At 36.1% G+C, this 15,768-nt stretch overlaps 1 protein-coding gene across 1 annotated transcript; it reads left to right on the top strand.

The window, feature by feature from the left end:
- Window positions 1-6: 6 nt before the first annotated feature.
- LOC309483916 (histone-lysine N-methyltransferase ASH1L-like) lies at window positions 7-12,927 on the top strand. Its single transcript, XM_082150018.1, has 13 exons — window positions 7-93; window positions 218-312; window positions 1,435-1,508; window positions 1,990-2,032; window positions 3,699-3,801; window positions 3,938-4,040; window positions 4,174-4,241; window positions 4,414-4,586; window positions 5,994-6,128; window positions 6,239-6,293; window positions 7,734-7,848; window positions 8,230-8,479; window positions 11,610-12,927. The coding sequence occupies exons 2-12, from the start codon at window positions 222-224 to the stop codon at window positions 8,335-8,337; spliced, it is 1,068 nt and encodes a 355-aa protein (XP_082006144.1). The 5' UTR covers window positions 7-93; window positions 218-221; the 3' UTR covers window positions 8,338-8,479; window positions 11,610-12,927.
- The last annotated feature ends 2,841 nt before the right edge of the window (window positions 12,928-15,768 follow it).

Raw genomic sequence — 15,768 nt, 5'->3', positions numbered from 1 at the left:
AGTAAACAGCCAATCAGAGAAGAGGTCTGCTGTGCCACCTGAAAAGAAATATGAGTTGGCGGGGCTTTACTCGAATGTGTATAAAAGCGAGAAGTGAGTGAACTCTCATGTATTTATAAACAAGTCTTAAGAATATTTGTTTAAATGCAGCCTTCATTTACAGAGCTCTCTACAAAGAGCTTGACAAATCGTCTGTCTCTTTGTTTATTCTGCACAGCCCCATGAGTCTGTCCTCTTCAGTTCACACAGACTGCCTTGAGTATGACCCTGAAGAACATGAGTACGGCCTGCTTCCTGCACCTATACACGTAGGTAAGTTTGTGTATGTGTGTGAGTTTAATGAGGTCATTTGGAGGTCACTATGAAAGTTGAACTGAAAGTTAGAAATGATTTCTGTCAGTCTATAATGAGCTTGTATTAAATCCAAACGTAATTTGAATTGAATGAAAGAATCAAGAGCTCTTGGTTCAGACACACAAGTTATGAAATGTCACTGGCAGGCTGGTTGAATGAATAATAATTAAAGGTACACTATGTAACTTTTGGCTCTCTGGCGGTTAAAAAAACAAAACTGCATGCATTTGTTAAACGGGCGATTCCCCAGAGGTTAGAGACGTCAACCTTTCTCGCTCATTGTAACAACTAGTCTATGTCTGATTAATGTTTGGTTTGACTGTACAATTATTGACTTTTCTGTACAATGTTTGACTTTACCTAATTATTATTAATGGGCCAAGCTGTTGTCATAATACAATTCATAAATTAAGGGCCCATGCATGTACTCTTGAGTTGAATTTTTTTTGTGTAATGTAAGCCATTTAAAACAAATTATTATTAAAATTACAAACATATTTTTCAAAATATTAAAATGCACATTATTTTCATCAAAGATTCCTAAAAAAAGATCATTGTTTTCACAAAATAATTATGCATCACAACTTTTTTTCTACATTGATAATAATAAGAAATGTTTCTTGAGCACCAAATCAGCATATTTTAATAATTTCTGAAGGATCATGTGACACTGAAGACTGGAGTAATGATGCTGAAAAATCAGTTTTGCCATCACAGAATAAATTACATTTTTAAATATATTAAAATAGAAAACACTTATTTTAAGTTGTAATAATATTTCACAATATTACTATTTTTATTGTATTTTTGATAAAATAAATGCAGCCTTGGTGAACTTAAGAGACTTCTTTCAAAAACATTAAAAAAAATGTTTACCAACCCCAAACTTTTGAACAATCTCCTCAGTTTTCAACCATTCTATATACATATTCAAAATATATGTCATACGTTATTGAAAACGTCATTCTTACACCTGAATCTCAATGATACATTCATAACCCCTGTGTGTGTGTGTGTGTGTGTGTGTGTGTGTGTGTGTGTGTGTGTGTGTGTGTGTGTGTGTGTGTGTGTGTGTAACAGGAAAGTATCTGAGGTTGAAACGGATTGACTTTCAGTTGCCCCATGACATATATCAACTCTGTGCACACAAAAAGGTATTTTTTTTTATTAGTTTGAAAAACATAAAACATGAATGGTCTGTCATCCTTTGTTAGCCCTTATGTCATTGCAAACCCATATGTCTTTATTCTGGAACAGAAAAGGAGGGAATTTTGTCAAACTTCTTTCTCTTAATTAGACTAAATCGACAAAAGCCCCATATGACTTGTGCTCTACATTCCAAGCCATTCAATAGTTTTGTTTGAGGAACTTTAAGTCATTATTTGGTGAAAATCCTTGACTGTAGGTCTCAAATCTTATTCACACATCTGCACATCAAAAAATGGTGCCTCACAATTGGTAACAAGACACATGAGAACCAATGATGCCATGGATCATTGGTTCTTAAGGGTTTCGAATGACATTAGGATGAGTAAATGATGAAAATAAAATTGTTTGGGTCAACTGTCCTTTTAAATATTGTTTTTTTTAGCACTGTCATACCATAATTGTGACACAATCTCTGTTCCAATACAGCGTCCTAAAAAGTCGAAGACCCCACGGAAGACAGCCCCATCCAGTGAGTAGACTTACCTGCTAATTTGTGTGTGTCGTCGTTTGTGTATGTGGGTGTAAGGAGGCCTAAATTTACCTAAATAACTAAACATTTTCAGTTTCCGCTCACATACTGTGATCTGTATGGAAGCCCATTTGTACCACATACGAAAAAAAATATCATGCAGTGGCAAATCATAATTATGAGTTGAATTTCATAATTATGACTTAAGTCGAAATTATGATATACAAAGTAAAAAGTCAAATTTTTAAGTCATTAATACGAGATAAAAAATTATGACATCAACATTTTAAATGAGTAGATAAGAAGTCATTATGACAAGTCAAAATGATGACAAAACAAATAACATTTATGGCATAAAGATTGTTATGGTATAAAAAGGACAAAAAGAATATTCTGACATTCATCATAATGACTCAAAAAGAAACTCAAAATTATGAGAAAGTTTTTATCCCATTATTATCTCATAATCTTTTACCTTTTGTCATAATTTTAACATGTATCTCTTCTCAGTATTCAAAATATTTTATGTGTTTTAAATATATTTTTCATGTCATAATATCAACTTTTGTCAAATTATGACACATTTTTTTTGGTCAATTTTGTCTTTATCTCATTTTGACTTTTTTTTATTTGATGTCTTAATTATGAGTCAGTATCTCATGAATGCACCTTTTATTTCATAATTATGACTTAGTATCTCATAGTTTGTACTTTATGTCATGATTATGATTTACAAAAGTATGGGTTGTTTTTTTCTTATGTGATGGAAATGGGCTTCCATAGATCTGTAACACTGCAAACACAAACAACCAATCAACAAACAACCGCCACTTGGCCAATCAAATTTGAAGACTGTCACTGACTACTGTGTAATATTATATTTAAAGGGGTGGTATAATGCCCCTTTTCACAAGATGTAAAGTAAGTATTTGATGTCCCCAGAGTGTGTATGTGAAGTTTTAGCTCAAAATGCCCCACAGATATTTTTATATAGCATGATAAAATTGTCACTTTTTGAGGGTGAGCAAAAACGCACTGTTTTTGTGTCTGTCCCTTTAAATGCAAATGAGCTGCTGCTACCGGCACAGAGGGCGGAGCTTCAAGAGCTCGTTCTTAGCAGCTTCGATTACCTCACACAGACATGCACTGAAACTTTCACAAACCTTTAGCCTTTAGCCTGTTCAAACCGGAGTCAGAGAAAGATGGAGAGACTCAAGAAGAAGTGACAACATGTAGAATGCAACAGGACATTTCTGAATGGTTAGTTGATGAATTTATGTAGCTTATGTGTAGTTATCTTCTAGTCATTGATTAGCATATTCTGTCATGATAATCTATAAATCGCGTTCCCGGGGGAGGGGTTCATGTAAATTTTAGGGTTTGTGATGTCACTAACCTGGGAGGAAGCTTGTGTAGTCCCTACCAGCCTTTTGTTGTAGTCCTTAAAAGGCTATTTCTTTAAAAGCAAATATCTCCCTTTGCTTTGAACTTTAAGCGTCGTAACTTTGCAGATGTTGTTTATGCTCAAACAGAAACATTACACACTAACTAAAGTTAGAGAAGTGAAATCATAATCAACCACCCCTTTAAAATGGCTTTGTTCTCTGAATTAAGTCTTTAAAATCAGTGAATACTGTGTAAACATTTTCTTCTTTGTCTTTTTGAGATGGGTCTTTTGATGTAAAATCTCACACTCAGACCGAAGACAGTTTCTGTAAACCTCATAAGCACAGTGTGACTCGTGACTGTGTTTCTGACAGCCTTAATAGGTAAATGAACACACACATACACAAGCACATTCGCAGGCAAAACATCTATTGTTGAATTTAAAGTGTGAATTTCTTTTAGGCTGTCTTTTACACTTGGTTTCAATTTGTTTGTCTGAACCTTTTTTCTTAATCATAGAAATGTCAGCTGTACACCAACTACAGAAGACGTTGGAGAAGAAATCAGTGAAACAGAAACGGATGATAAGCTTCCCAATCAATCTGACCCATTCGAACAGCAGGTATATTCAGATAAAGCTTCAGTCCTCCATTACTCCTGTTCCATTACGTCATGCCTGAATGTGTCTTCATCATTGTGAATTAGTTTAAAGTGCATGGTCAGTTGGGTCACATTGCGAATGACTTTATTTGCAGGAGAAAGGCAATGATGCTGAAAATGTCCCCTCCCCTCTCCTGATGATGCCCTTGTCTTATGAGGAGAGGCAAGAACACACAGTGATAACAAATAACAAGATTTCTACCCTTTCCTCAAATTCCTTTTTTGTTTTATGGATCGTTTTATGCTCTCCTCTTACTTGCACACTCACATTTCTCATTGCCTTGTACTTCTTATGTTTGTTCATACATCTGTGATTGCTCTTATTCCCCTGATAGGAGTTTCGTCTTGGAACATGGCATTTTTCTGGTGAGAAACTATGAAAAAATGAGAGACAGACAGGCATTGCTCCTGAGGGAGGACGTGACAAAGCGAGAGAATGAAAACAAAGAAGATGGAGGGAGCAGCCAAAGTCAGAAAGGGGATCTGGAAGACTCCAGCACTAAGTCAGGTCCAGCAGTGTGTGTATAGCTGTAAAGTGTGTGTGTGTGTGTGTGTGTGTGTGTGTGTGTGTGTGTGTGTGTGTGTGTGTGTGTGTGTGTGTGTGTGTGTGTGTGTGTGTGTGTGTGTGTGTGTGTGTGTGTGTGTGTGTGTGTGTGTGTGTGTGTGTGTGTTGTCAAATTGTTCTCAGCTGTTAAAGGGGTATATTGCCTAAAAAAAATATTCTGTCATCATTTATTTACATTTTATGACAATTTTCCATCCACTTTGACTCTTATCTTAATTATGCAGGCTGTTGTGCCTTTTAGACTGTCATCTTCGCATGAGAAATGACCCCGTGTGTTGATGTGCTTTTACTCACAAGCTGCAGGTTTGCTGTCAAGTCCAACATAGTTCCCTCTTGTGAAAAAGAAGTGTGCTTATCTGTATTGAATGTGCACTTGTAGTGTATTTTGTACCTTAAAAGTATATGTTTAAAAAACTGTATTTGCAGATAATATAATATCAAAGAAATAAAAGGCAAAGAAATAAAAAGTGTCAGCATCACTAAACTGAAATTTTACACAAACTATTATCAAGTATCAGAGACTTTATTTAAAAAAGTATCTAGAAGAAAAAAGTATCTATTCAGATTTTTCCTTAATATGGGCCAAGTTTTTGAATACCAAATAGATAAAACTTGGAGTCATGTCCATTCGTACAGGGTTTTTTACCGCTGGATGGGCGTCTTTTCGATGAGTTTTGAAATGTATTTGGTTTGTGTTCGAATGTATTTGAGTTGTGGAAGTATTAAAGCCATTTCAGTGTAATTTCAACAACTGTTCCTTTTTTAAGTTTTGAGTGTAGTATGAAATTGATCCCTCATGATATGACTCTAATATTATACATTCTAAGTGTGTAGCTGAAGTGAATTGGTTTTCCAGCAAACCTCACCTTGACCTAAGCGTATGTACTGGTGCTACAAAAGACACTTAAATTAAGTGGGACACTCCGTTTCTAGCGCTTTTTTTGACCTGAGGCAGTTTCTTGATGAAGAACATGGCATCAGCTATTCCTCCTCCTCCTTCATGCTCTGTGGGCCGTAGCTCTGGACCAGCTCCCAAAACCACCTCAATCCTATTTCCACTCCGCATTAGTCAAAAGGGCAGAAGAGGACATGTGGTTAATGGCTTGCGCAACTGGCACGTACAGGCTACCCTGTCCCGTTGAGTTCATGGAAAAAGTGTATTTAAGTGCATTCCGATTATTGCGCTTAAAATAAAGATGACAGACTGTGAGAGTCTTCAGATTGCAGTTCATTACTGAATGTGCATTGAATAGTCTGCGCACGTTTTTCAAGTGTGCTGTGTATCATGTATGTGTAATAATACGACTATATTCTGTATGTGTAAGAGGATGTGTGTTCTGCACATTACAGACCAGCACTTGACTCACTCGAGCACAACTGAAAACAGACTCGGCGGCGAGGGAGATGAGGAGGGGAGAAGTGTACGGAGCAGAAACCTCACGCAAACACTCCAGGGGATCTATGACGTCATTGTCAGTCACAAGGGTACGTCTGTTGATTTTATTAATAGAGACGTGTCGCAAAAGAGACAGAGACAGAGGCTCAGTGTGAACACCAGCACAGTTGATCACTCTTTCTGTCATTTGTGTTTTTAGGGTCATCTGGACAGTCCCTCGCCGCTCCTCTGCTGAACCTGTGCTCCAGAAAGAGGTTTGTGTGTGTGTGCTTTTCCACTCGCAAGTGTTGTTTGCTCAGCGACTCTCTGCTGTTCTCTTCACAGTCTCCAGATGATTAGAGAATCAGGGAATCTGGGAGTTGAATCCTCTTTCCACTGACAGCTACAGTAGATTACAGAATGCTCTTAAAGCGGTGGTGTGGTGATGATAGTTATTAAAGGGGTCATCGGATGCCCATTTTCCACAAGTTGGTATGATTCTTTAGGGTCTTCATGCAAAGTTTGTCACATACTTTGGTTAAAATTCCTCAATGGTTGTGTAAAACAACACCCTTTTTACCTCCTCAAAAACAGCTCTGTTCACAGCGACCCGTTTCAGTGCATGTCTCTTTAAATGATAATAATTGCCGTTTTGTTTCCGACACACACTGTAAGCGGTAGACCAAAAACATGACTGGGTCATCTAACCAATCAGAGCAGAGTAGGCTCTCAGAAAGGAGGGGTTTTGAGAGACCGAATCCTTGATCAAACTGTTTTAGACACTGTGACAATTATTTTCATGTAAACCTATTGTAGGAGACTTCCATAATAGGAGGTCTATTATCATAACAGAACTGTGAAGTTAAAATATAGCATGGAAGGAGGTTGTCTGGTTTTATTAAATGCCTGCCTCTGATTGGGGAATGGTTTGGCACCTGGTGTGGCTAATTACATTTTTAGAGGCCATTCACCTTGACATGTCTCCATCTTAAAAAAATACTTCAACCAAAACTGACAATTCAGTAATTGATTAGTTGGTGCAACCAAACACACAGCAATTAACTTTGATTTGCTCCTTGCTATTGCTAGTTGGAGACAGTACATACAAAAGTTTGGGGTCGGTACGAAAGTCTTACGATCACCAAGTCTGCATTTATTTGATCAAAAATACATTAAAAACCATAATATTGTGACATATTATAAAAAATTTAAATGAGCTTTTTCCTTAAGAAATCATTCTAATATGCTGATGTGGTGCTCAAGAAACATTTATTCTTATTATTATCTACATTCAGTTGTGCTGCTAAATATTTTGGTGTAAACCATTATGCATTTTTTTCTAGATTCTTTGATGGATAGGAAGTTCAAAAGAACAGCATTTATTTGAAATATAAATATTTTGTAACATTGTAAATGTCTTAAGTGTCACTTTTGAACAATGCTTACTTGCTGCATTAAAGACTTTCTTATAGACTCCAAACTTTTGAATGGTAGAGCATGTATAATTTGGCGGTAGGGGATGTTCTCACTCTACAGAGCATTTTATCGGACAACAATTTGTATAGTACAACATTGAGTACAACATTTCAGTCAGTAGCCTACACTAGAATATAGATGGCCTCAAAGCTACCAGACAAGGACTAAAATCACAAACCTCCCATTTTGATTTCATATTTGTTGGGGAAAATGTATTTAATTTGTGTTTTCTCTTCCAGATCAGGCTCGGCTCCTGTTGATCTTAGTATGTTGCAGAGGCAGCTCCTCTCAGGCCACTATGAGAGTCTGGACACCTTTCATTCAGACATGCTGAAGGTCTTCCACTGCGCTGAGGTCAGTTTCACACAGTATTGATGGACTCACACTGTTTGATGTTGTTCTGCACCTGTCATGGGTCTGTCTAGGTCATATCTCATACTGACCATCAAACAAAATTCCGAATAGAATAGATTTTTATGGCCACACATCCTGAGTATTTTCCTTGCAATGTTACCATAGAACAGCACCATTCATTTACTACAGTGACAGTCGCTCTGGAGCATCCTGAGCTTCAGTGTCTTCAGCTTCAGTCAATGCCTCACTGGTTTGGCAAGGACATGCTGATTGAAGCCTAATATCTGCAGATTGGAGCCAAGCCTAAAATCTGCCTCAGCATAATGTTCAGAGATGCACTGTTAATATCTCATCCTCTCATTATATTTTGAATCCTTTCAGAAATACTACGGTTGCGAGTCCTCGGTGGGTCGGAACGTGAGGCAGCTGAGGGAAGTGTACCATAGTGCTCATCGGGAGGCCTTAACTCAGACCGGCAGTTTCCTGTGAGTGACAAAAAACACATCAGCAAGCCTCTATCAGGGCGATGCTGTGACCAAACCCAGAGGCATGATGGGCCTTCCAGAAGGCAGATAATGCTCTCCGATACCAAAGACCTGCTGTATATTGCACTCACAGATGCACTGTACAGGTAAAAGGTTTGCCATTTATACACAAACACACACATACTGTACTAACGTCCACACAAGTCCCAATTCACACAACTGTGCTATGAAAAAAATTAATTAATTTAGAGAAATCACATCAGTTATAAACATCACTAATGGAGATGCACAATATATTGGTACCATATTGGTAATCATCCGATATTAGAGGGATTTTTAAATTAACAGTCAAAGTTAGATGTACAGTATAATGGACAATATTTAATTGTGCATGCTCATATCTCATATTTTTGCATTTAGATTACCTTTGTTGTCATTTATCAGCCAATTCAATTTAATCTTTAAAAACACTTATAATTTAGTAACACTATTAAATGTCATTTTGAGTAAATCTTAAAATGAATATTAATTTTCATACTGAATATTATAATTCTGTGAATTCACCTGTAGCTTTTAATACAGTTTAGAACAACTGATTTTATTTTTTTATTCTTTCAGATTTAAGTATTATAGTGTTTGTAATGTTTATCAGCTAGTTAAAGGTGCTCTAAACGATGTCACGTGTTTTTTAGGCTGAAAATGTTTTTGTCACATACAGCAAACATCTCACTATCCGCTAGCTGCCTGTCCCCTGAACACACTGTAAAAAAACTCGGTCTCTGTAGACAGCCCAAGCTCCACAAACAGCAACAAAAACAAACTGGGCCAACCTGGACCACGAAACATAACAAACTGTTCCAGCCAATAACCGACAAGAAGGATTTGGGGGTGGGGTTTGGGGGGTTAGTGCGCGGATAAGGAGGAGGGAGGGTCTAGCTAGCCTCCGTTTTGTTAGACAATACTTTAATAGCCATTTATTAGTTTTAAATATTTTAGTTTTTTAATTAATTTATAGTAATAAAATAATATTTAGCTTTAAATAGTATACAATTGACCTCTCGCCGGCCCCTCCCCCAAAACGGCCATTGTCCAATCACACATCATAGCAACCGTTACTATGTGAGCAGGTCCGACAAACATTCTCCAAGCAAGATGGTGAAGCCCACGGCGTTTGTAAAAATGTGGAATAAGGGCTGCCTCCGACAAAAAAAACATTTTCTAGTCGACTATAGTTATTCATTAGTAAGCCATTAGTGGACAAATCGCCCCTTTATATTAATTGAATTACTTAAATACAGGATAATGAGCGTTTACGTAATATAGCCGCACTCAAGCGCACGACTGCACGCATAAAGCTTGCCACAAAGAACCGGTAAAAGTAATTTGGGGTCAGTAAGATTTTTTTAAGAAATTAAGAAAAGTAATAGACAAGGATGCATTCAATTGATCAAAAGTGACAGTATATACATTTATAACGTTAGAAAAGCTTTCTATTTCAGAAAACTCTGAAACTTTCTATTCATCAAAGAATCCTGAAAAAAACAAAAACAGTTTTCTACATTGATAACAATCATAAATATTTATTGAGCAGTAAATCAGCGTATTATTCCCTCAGGTAGGTTGCACGTTTTCTTGCGTGGGTGGATGTTGGAATCAATAACGTTGTTTGCATTCGCCTAAACTGATTTGCCGAAATCAAAATGCTGACATTGAAAGTCCCGCTCGGAGCGGAAAATCAAACAATGATAATGTCAATTATCAAATGACAAAGTCCCTAAATAATGATATATTATATATTATTATTATTGATAGGATGATAACAGGTGTCGTGATCAGCACTGCTGCTGTATCAGTCAGTGGTTATCAGCTTTGCAGTAAAAAAAAACAGGACAAGGGAGATATAAATTATGCATTATTAATTATGACAAATAAATTATGCCCAAAATACGGGACATTTGGCAACCCTAACGTTAGTTTTTTCCCTTCCCCAAGAACAAAGCACATAACGTTAGCAGGGCTGAACTGGAACAAAAAAATAAAAATCAAATTTGCTAATAAAAATGAGCAAAATATAGCTAACAGCTCAGATAACTGCGATTGTCTGCAACAAATCGGACAAATCAAGACAGAAGAAGAGGTCTACGATGCCTACGGATGCTGGTTGATCACAAACTTCCAAGTGTGTTTATGTCGATTGCGTGGGTATTAGAGATTTTTTTTTGCGATTGTCATGGGGTTTCTCAGATTTCGCTTGAGACCGGTAAGCCTCGATAGTAGTCGTGTCTCGTTCATTGCGTGTTTTTATATTTTGAATATATCCCTCCACTGCATACTGTAACCACTTTTGCCTCGATCTGGAGGATATCGCGGAGGTATTGCTCCAAAAAAGGTCACTGACGCGCACGGGTATACCTCTTCCCGTCATGGCAGTCTGTCGCGCTGGTCGTGTTTGACCATTTGTTTGTCGGACGTAGCAACAGTAACTAAGGGGGGCGGGGCTCGGCGAAAGGCTAATTGTAATGTTAGAAAGTTATTAGTTATTAGCCATTTACTAGTTTTTAATATTTTATTTTAATTAATAATTATAAAACTTTTTTTATTGTATTTGATTTAAGTAATCTAGAATTTTATGTTAGCTATTTATCAATTCATAATCATTATCCATTTATTATATTAGTCCTTAATATTTTATTTTTCATTAAATTATAATTATTAAATATTTTGATTTAAATATTAAACATTTTATATTATACCTTTGAATGTTTTTTCAGTTATTGCCCAGAACATGAAAATATTTATTGGCTTATCAAATCAACCAGAATTTAATGTCAGCACATCCCATTACTGCTAAATAATTAAATAAATTATTTTCTAGCAGTATTTTTTTGTCTTATATTTCAGTAAAAATATCTAAATATTATAACAGAGCAGTTAAAACAAGACTGATAAAAGAAATGAAGGCTTGTTTACATAGAAGGTTTCTTTTACTTCCCCTAATGACAATTTTTTGTTTCTTTCCAATTATTCAAGGCTAACCAAACCATTTGCTATTGGAAATGTACAGTAACACAAGCTAATATTTTCCAAGTGTGTTTGTGGACAGTCGGGCTCTAGATGTGAAGCACTAACTATAACAGCTATAAGGTCACCGCATGGATCAATGCCTTTTATTTCTCCGCACTTCAAGGGTCCTTTAATAATTTCACTTGCTTGCTTTATATTTGCTTGTAAGGTGCTCTCGCTCTTACTATTTCTCTCATTCTTTGTCCTCTGCAGGTTAAGACCGCACTCCTGGAAATGCCATTTCTGAGCATGGACACGGCTGATGCTTGACAACATGATTAGTTGAAAGCCCCTCAGCCTTTCTTTCTCTCAGGGCAAAGAAAGTCAAGCGAAGAAACAGGAGACTTGATAAAACAAATCAACATCTGAGACCCCGGATCCTTTCATACACCCGAACAACATGCAATTCTTTTATTTTGAGATATTACAGCATACTGAACATAAACATGTTGAACGGGATGCAGGAAACCATGCAAACAACGAGACGTGGTGCTGTTTGGGTCGAAGGAATGAACACACACAGACTGTTTTAAATCATTCAACACACTACATCAGCATACCTACAAGATGCTGACTACATACCTACAGCTGACTGAACACTTTTGAAGGATGTGAGCAGAATTATGGTCTACAGCCTACAGTTTTATGTTGGAGTTATAACTATAAAGTAAGCAATAATGCATGAAAGGTTTAATAACACAGCCTTAATGTAAGCAAATGTGTATGTTTAATAGCTATTATAGAAAAAAAAATATTTTAAAGGGAATTTACCACCACTTTGTGCAGAGCTGTCTTGTGCTAGTGATGTTTTGTAATATATTGATTTGAGGCAGTAATCTTTATAGCTTTGAGACTCCAAAATGTTTTATATCGTTGTATATTGTAAAAAATGTATATTTAGCAAAATTATGTTTTAGTATGGTTCAAGAAACTCTATTTACAGTCTTAAATTGTTGTGGGTAAATAATCTTTATCTTTAATAATATTTTTATAGATAGTTTTTTCGATGGTGTCTCGATGCATGTGTAATTTGGAACAGGACATTCAATGCTTGTAAAATATCAGATTTTCATAGTCTTCTTTATGCATGACATACTTTATATTGCTTAATGTATAATCGCTGTGTATGCAACAAAGTACATGGTTATGCTGAACTAAGAAATTAGTTGTTAGAAGCTCATTAAGCAGCTTAAAGCAGAACAAATGAATTAAACCAGCTACATTAGTTAACTAATTAAAGTGAGTCAATATTTGAACCATTGTGCTTTCAGATTTAATAGGTTTTATTGTTTATAGATAATAGTGCTTGAAGAAAGTTGTAACCAATTACTCTACAGAGACTAATAAACCCATAGGCAGAGCTGCAGATCTATTTTTATCTTTTGATTTGTCCATAAACATATTAGTGCTTCATAAGCCAAATTAAATTTGATCCCTTTAGTTTTGTCTGTACAATTAAATGTGTCAGTGGACCTACATTATCTAATTGTATCATACTGTATTATTCATTAAATATCATCTCTTTATGGTATTAACACATTATACTCAAATTTGTTTCCAAGGCAAAAGCAGGTCACTATGTAAAAGTGTTTAACTGAACCCCTGAGTAGATGGAAAATTGTAGATAAAGTTTCTTTCCAAGTCTCTTTTTACATAGTGGACTTGATTTCATCCCTCTAGTTATATAACGGGATAAGAATAGATTCTGGTGTGACTGATTTTCACATACAATCATTTCTACCGTGGAATGTGCAAAGGGTATTCACAAACGAGATTGGAAGAGAAGAAGCGGTATATTATGACTAATTGTGTCTGAAGTGCTGGAATTATTAAATGTATAGATTGTGTACCTGCTAGCTGTATTAGCTGTTATTTCATCGGTGTCAGCATTGTGGTTTAGAATGGAAAATGGCACTCTCTCGTGGTAATAATATTAACACTGAGATACTAATATAATATATGCAGATTTGAAACTGCAACTAGACTAAATCAAATGTTAAAATAACCTTATTGAATGAAAAGAACAGTCCAATGGCATTTTGATAAAGAGACTCGTATCAGAAATTCCTTGTTTTCCTATAGGTCTACATGCAAAATGTAGTGTTGTGAATAAATAGCAAATGGCAAAAAGTTAGTGAACTTGTCTACAAAGGAGCCAGCAGGGTCACTGAAGAGCATACTTGAGATTAAATATCGAATAAATAATAAATAAACATCACATGTAAAAACATTTCGTATTAATTAGCCTATATATATGTCTATGAATCAATCTACGTGTATACACACTCACAGACATGTGCGAGTTTGGACTTAGTTCGTTGACAAATTTAACTAGTGAGAAAGTGAAAAGTGTGCTTTAAGGAAGTTTACATTTTCCATAGGAGTGGAGGTGAATTACAGTTGCATAATATCGCCATCTAGTGGATTTAGTAGATCAGTGCAGGGTATCTTTGTATAATCCCATCATCCTCGACTGGTTGAACAACACAAGGATAGACATGAAATTGCTCTTTTAATTCTTTCAAATAAGTAAAATTAAATTGCATAAATTATATTAAATTGACCAAAGTATTTAAAGGCTGGAGGTTACATTAAAAACATAAATTGTAACGTTACACGTAAACATTTTTTATTAATGTTAAATCCACTATTGTTTTATATAGAATTGTTCTATTGCCTTTCACGAGTTCACACGTACATGGAATCTGATGTAGTATTTATGCGTATTTGGCTTGCTGTCCAGGGGAGGGCTCCGAGCTCGGAATTTGGCCCGAACCCAGAGTACTCCCCCCTCATACTGGTGTAGACCCAGCCGAGTGTGAGGTGATGGGGTGGTGGAGGGATGCTGAGAAACTTGTCGTGAGACAGAAGGTGAGGAAAGGCTTTATTTATACCGGCTTTCTCTTGTGCTGATTGGTTGATTACCTGAACGTGCTCCTCCCGAACTTTGTTACATGAAACTTCATATATTGATAGGGTGGGGGGAAACGCCTAATTTTAATTAAAAAAAATTAAATCACGTAATTTTTGTCTGTGAAACAAAAGTTAAATGTGTCTAGAATAGTTATACTAGTTTTCAGTGACAATGGCATAAATTATAAACTAAATATGAAAAATGTCCAAAGTTTTCGTGTTATTAGATTTTTGACAAAAATTTGACTGCACCACAGGTGGGGTAAAATGCCCCCACTCAGATTAAGCATTTGCTTTATACATTTACAGCTAAATCAGAGTACAAGCAGCTTTAGCTTAAAATACGAATTAAAAAAGCCTAAAATATAAATATTTATTAATGAACCATGCTGAAAACCTAGCCTATTTGAAAAATACTGTTAGCTGATGCTGCTAACTGGCTAGCGAAAAGAGGTGTAGAGCAGCAGGTATGACGTAAATTTGTGGGCCAAATAATCGCTGAAACGAGTTAGCGTTTTAGCACTTCCTTTTTTAATTAGGTTTTTGGTTAAATGGCTGAAATAATGTCTTTGGTGAACACAAGCTCAAGATACTTTAACATTTTATTCTACAACATAAAATACAGCAGTATTACGCCTCTCGTGATTTTTTAAGCTGTTATGTGTCTTGAAAAATGCGGTTGCTAACAAGTTGCTAAATGGGACCAGAGCTGTTGAAAAACAATGGGACTACAGAGGCTGTCTGGGACATTAAACGTCATCACACATAACAGGTAAACCCAGTCTGCTTTTACAGCCTCCTTATGCTTATAATTGTGCTCTTATAAACTATTCTAACTGAAACTTTCTGGGAAAATGTTGTTTAGGCCTAGATAAAAACTGAAAGAGTTTTGGAAGCTTATGATGGTGATGTTGAAGTCATGCGACCGTGGTGTAGTTCGTTTATAGCCTACCTTTAGCTTTTTACTTATGCCTATTGTATTTCGGCTTCAAAATTCATAAAAGTTGCATTCATCTGTGAAAACTATCCAAAAGCCTATGGAAAAATCCCATTGGGTTTTTGTCGAGGTAATCAGCGTGATACTAACTGCCGATTGGCCTACAAAGTGATGTCATACCTGCACCATACTTCTACTGCACGCTTGTCAATGTTGTCTATAGCAACAACAACAAATATATTTTAGCTCCATGGTGGTTATTTTGGGGAAAATAGTAGTGTTTTACCGCGGGTATTTCCCCCCACTCTACCCTATAACGTTGTACCTACATGTCTACTTACTCTTATTAGAGTGTTGGTAGAGTATTAGTAGACTGGTAGGGTTAGGGTTAGAATAAGTTGACATGTACTTGCAAAGTTACTTATAGTCAGTAGAATGTCTGCTGGGGGACCATCACAATAAAGAGTTAGCAGATACTAAGCAGACAGTCTACTAATACTCTAGTTGCAAAATTACTTATAG

The sequence above is a fragment of the Leuciscus leuciscus genome (assembly GCF_965113295.1).
Source record: "Leuciscus leuciscus genome assembly, chromosome: 20".
Classification (NCBI taxonomy): domain Eukaryota; kingdom Metazoa; phylum Chordata; class Actinopteri; order Cypriniformes; family Leuciscidae; genus Leuciscus; species Leuciscus leuciscus.
The sequence above is the reverse complement of the archived record's forward strand: the minus strand, read 5'-3'. Positions and strand labels throughout refer to the sequence as shown.